The following is a 4,851-nucleotide window of genomic DNA, read 5'->3' as shown; positions in this document are numbered from 1 at the left end:
CTGCCCAGTCCACCCCTCTTGCCCCAACCATTACTACCTCCTCCGCCCCCCAGTCCACCCCTCTCTGCCCCAACATTACCTACCCTGCCCTGCCCCGCCCCAGTCCACCCCTCTCTGCCCCAACCATTAACTACCCTGCCCTGCCCCGCCCCCAGTCCACCCCTCTCTGCCCCAACCATTAACTACCCTGCCCTGCCCCAGTCCCCAGTCCCCACCATCGCTCCTGCCCCCACACCTTTACTACCCGCCCTGCCCGCCCAGTCCACCCCTGCTCTGCCCCCAACCATTACCTACCCTACCCTGCCCCGCCCCCAGTCCACCCTGCCAGCCCCCAGCCATTACCTACCATGCCCTGCCCCGCCCCCAGTCCACCCCTCTCTGCCCCAACCATTAACTACCCTGCCCTGCCCCATCCGCAGTCCACCCATGTCCCGCCCCCAACCATGATCTACCCCACCCTGCGTCGCCTGCAGTCCACCCCTGCTCCGCCCCCAACCATTACCTACCCCGCCTTGCCCCGCCCACAACCAGACACAGGCCCCTCCCCTTTCTGGGCCTTTGCACCTGTGACAGAGCTCTCCATTAATGCGCCTTAACATCGGTTATGTAAGATTCACCGGTCGCTCGCCATTGCGTTTGGGATCAAAAATGTTGACACACGCGCACTCAGTTTTGCGGTCTGCTCCTTCCATGTGTTGGACATGGAAAGCGACTTGTGAGATTAAAGAGTAAATGCATCCCCATTCACTCTTTAATGTGGGTATGTCAAGGAGACAGCAACAGCGTTTTACAAAATTAACCCTAACCTTTATTTATTTTGAGAATTTGTGAGCGAGAGCTGACTAAGGAAGCACTGTATTTAATGTAACCAGCTTTACGGCAGGCGTTCTTGGTAGGACCTGAAAAGTATTTTTTTTAAGCGCTTCCTGGTGAGTGTCCGTCTGCTACGAGGGGCGATGGATATCTGTGAGCAGAAATTAAATCCAGAATGCTGAAAACTTTGGGCGATTCACAGCGGCGCTGTACAGCTTTTACTCCCCCGGGGGAAGAAGCAAAACGGCCTGTCCCGTACGGCCATTTCACGCTAAAATGGCCTCAACGTGAGAGCACTTATTCTTATTGGATTCTTATTGAAACGGACGTGCGTGCAAAAATTTCACGCAAATGTTCCTTCCTTCCAGACATCGAACGAAACAGGCCAGCATGGTCTAGCAGCGCCGCGGGTTCCGTTCAATTCCGTCTTGCAAAGGCAAGCGGCAATTCTATCGCTTATGAACAACGGGCGACTGGTTTCCCGTCGATTATGGAATACTTTTTTTTTTTTTGTTTTGGCAGTGCCGTTGATACTAATTTAATCGCGTTTCTTCCAAGAGCGGGACGGGACCCGTCGAATGCACTACGGCCGATCGCGTGAACTCCCATTTCATCTCCGAAAGGTTCGAAATTCTCTCCGGAAGTGGTTATTGTGTCCCCCTCCTGCTGCAGTCAGTCTTTCGGAGAGGGAAGTCTTTATGTGAAGGTCCTCTGGAGCGTGTCAGCAGATCTTTTTTTGCCTTATGCACATTTTGCTTTTCCGCTTGGTAACTCAGTGCACTACAATTTGCCCGAATAATTGTCAGATGTAATCTTGGCATCAGCTTCTTGAGAAATCACCCTCCGTATAATTGCATTGCACGATGGCTTTGTTCTATGTGAATCGTTTGTAAAATGTTTTTTTTTTTTTTTTTTTTTGAGATTTATTTTTTCTGCTGGAGTATTTAAGTTATCAATTTTCAATAATAAAAACACTTGTTTGCACACTGTCTGTGAGGATTCAATTTCCCAAACAAGAGACACTTTCAAGCATTACAGTGTTATTTATTTGCTATTGTTGCACAGCAGAACAATGATAATATATATGTAATATTGATAACATATTATCAGTATTATGTGATATGCCGTTGGTTGGTGGCAATTCAAGACTTATTACATAACGCCGGCTAAAACGGAAACAAATAGACCAGTGCTACTCAACTCCAGATCCTGTCGGCCACAGTGTGGACCGTGCACTACACCACCTGATTTCACTTGATTATTTTACCTCCTTGGTTCAGGGAGGAAGCTCGCTAGTGAAATCAGGTGGTGTGTGAATACCTGCAGATGCTGCAGCCCACAGCACCTGGAGTTGAGACGTGCTGAATTTCACTGAACGAAACCAATCTAGGAAATGACTTTACCTTTCAGACCCAACAGGATGTCTGGGGTTAAGACCATCGCTTGGCTAATCAGGGGGCCTCTACCACAAAGCAGGAGGATTACTGAGATAGTTGGATAATTGCTGGAATTACTGAATTAGTTGGAGTTAAACCCAGAACTGCTCTTTTCACTTCAGTCCCTGTTCCAGATTTGGGAGGGTTCCAGGTTTTACTCAGTGCAGTTCTCCAGCTAACTCAGTAATCCTGCTTTGCGGTACAAAAAATTAGTGGTTTGAGACATGACCCTGCAAACACACTCACACACACACTAACGTACACACATATACACACACACACTAACGCACACACACACACACACACAAACGTACACACACACACACACACACACACACTAACGCACACACACACACACACACAAACGTACACACACACACACACAACACGTCCTGTCTGGTGAGTCTGAAGGGACTGCATGAGACCTAGCGAGGCTATAGACAAGCTCTCAGAACATCACAACCCGAAAGGTGCAATTTGCCGGGATAGGGGTCACAGATAGGGGTACACAGCTCACCCTGTGGGTATACAATTAAAACCGCTGTGCCCAAATAGTTTTATGGGCCGCTTGGTCACGTGCGTTCCCTGCAGTAGGCTGCCCACTTGAGGCAACATTCGGAAGAGCTCAACCAGATAATTACTCTTCCCTACACCAGTGCCAATATCTCAACCTTTTACACCGTCAACATTCATAAGGGTGACCTTTTTCCAGAATTAATTTAGATTTATGTACATTTATGTATCTTGAGGCTTGAGGTGTCAGTTTAAACACCAGAGCCCTGTGCTACCGTACTACCGTGTTAGTGTAACCACACTGACGTATGCAGTATTGTGATTGCCAGATTAAGGGGTTTGCCCACCCCACTCCTAATGTAAGGGATTCGTGGGTATATTACTGTGATGATCATATTCATTTAAAATAACGCGTTTCAGAGGTTTATCCAGCCCACTGTGAGCACCCTCCTGTGGTGAAGAAGTGGTAAACACACAGAGGAAGAGGAGGATGGAAAGGTGAAGAGTATCTATTACATAAACACGTTTTCGACGGACTCGTATGAAACAACCTCTCGGAGATGTGGGAAATTCTGTATGAAAATTATTTTAACGTACCTCAAATGTTTTTTTTGTTTGTTTGTTTTTTTTTAAAAAATCAATCAGCTTTTGTGCACACGTGCCTCCTCTTGCCCCTGCCCATAACCTTTGAAACCACATGATATGATCCATGTTTGTTTGTTTTTTTCTTAGCAGAATTTATATTGTTGGTGCCGGGATAGATTTATAACATAGTTTTTTTTCCTCAACCCTGAACTGCCAAACTCGAGTTTCCTACGGAAAGGCAACTGCTGGCCCTGTCTTTCACACTGACATTTTGAGTTTATCGAAATAGCAGAGCATCAGAGGTCACCAAAACAACATGGGGCGTGTAGAGCCAAAAATATAAATGGCAGACAGCATATCACAATGTGCGCACAAGGAAGAGAGCCAGACAAATGAATGTATGAATCTGATGACGTGAAATGTTCAAAATGGAAGACATTTTATCCAAAAGTCTGGAAATAAATAAATAAGTCTAAAGACTACACTATATTATCAAAGTTGTTTCTTTTTACGAGGCTGCCTTGCTCCAGTACTGTACATTCCCACTAGGTGGCAAGAATTGTCCATGACCACTGTGTCTTTTTGTTTTCCTATTTTAATGTGCGACAGAACTCTGATTTGTTATATTCTTATTTTGTTTTTCAATTATTTTTTTAAATTTTACATTGCATTCAGCTAATATCAGATCAAAATGATTGATTTTGATGTATTTAAAGCTACCTCTGTATACAATATTCAAAATAGCTTTTATGCATGTAGCTAATAATAACATATGTTAAAAGACCTGTATAACATGTAAAATAATAAGCTTCTTAATCCGGTGTCAATGACAAAATTATTGTCACATGCAGACACACACACACACACATGCACACACACACACACGCTCTCTTGCTTAGCCATGATATCCAGCGTCCATGACGACTGCGGTTATGGGATGGACAGCATCATGACGAATTCTGGAAGCAGACGCAAGAGAGACAAGGTCAGAGCCCCCTGGTGAGTCACTTTCCTTTTTTTTGCAGTGGCCCTTTCCTTCTTCAAGTCCAGTGCACACTGTTTAAAGGGGCATTTGGAGATGTCAGCTGCACACTGAAGAGCTGTGTCTTTTCCGGTTTCAGTGCTCGGCCTTCGTGCTGGTCTCGTAGGGCCAATGCCCATGACCTTGGCAGTGACCCATGCCTCGAGTTAAGACAACCAGACCTCTGAAACCCATTACAACTGAACGGCCGCTCCTAATCGGCAAGATAAAGGACGGCCACTCCACACGTGATTGGGTTCCGTGCTCCAATTTTTCGATGTCAAGGTTTAAGCCCATAATAATGTCAGCATATTAGGTCGTTAGTTTCCGTGGGTTGTGTGTGACCGGTTTGCGGGCAAGTTCATTTCTGTATGGGAGCATGTTGGTTGGTTGAGTATGTGTATATCAAAATGCAACATATGAGCTAGTGTTCACGTGTGTTTGTGTGTGTGTGTGTGTGACAGAGAGAGAGAAAGAGAGAGA

The 4,851-nt window shown here is 45.8% G+C and overlaps 1 protein-coding gene across 1 annotated transcript in view; it reads right to left on the bottom strand.

The window, feature by feature from the left end:
• Positions 1-1,334: 1,334 nt before the first annotated feature.
• The window catches only part of cabp4 (calcium binding protein 4), a 10,634-nt gene continuing 7,117 nt past the window's right edge, over positions 1,335-4,851 (bottom strand). The window contains exon 8 of the mRNA XM_064334876.1: positions 1,335-4,306. Within this exon, the coding sequence (XP_064190946.1) occupies positions 4,278-4,306 (29 nt within the window). The 3' untranslated portion in view covers positions 1,335-4,277. The remainder of the gene's footprint in view (positions 4,307-4,851) is intronic.

Source organism: Anguilla rostrata, chromosome 5 (genome assembly GCF_018555375.3).
Source record: "Anguilla rostrata isolate EN2019 chromosome 5, ASM1855537v3, whole genome shotgun sequence".
Taxonomy (NCBI): Eukaryota; Metazoa; Chordata; class Actinopteri; order Anguilliformes; family Anguillidae; genus Anguilla; species Anguilla rostrata.
This window is presented reverse-complemented; position numbering and strand designations above follow the sequence as displayed.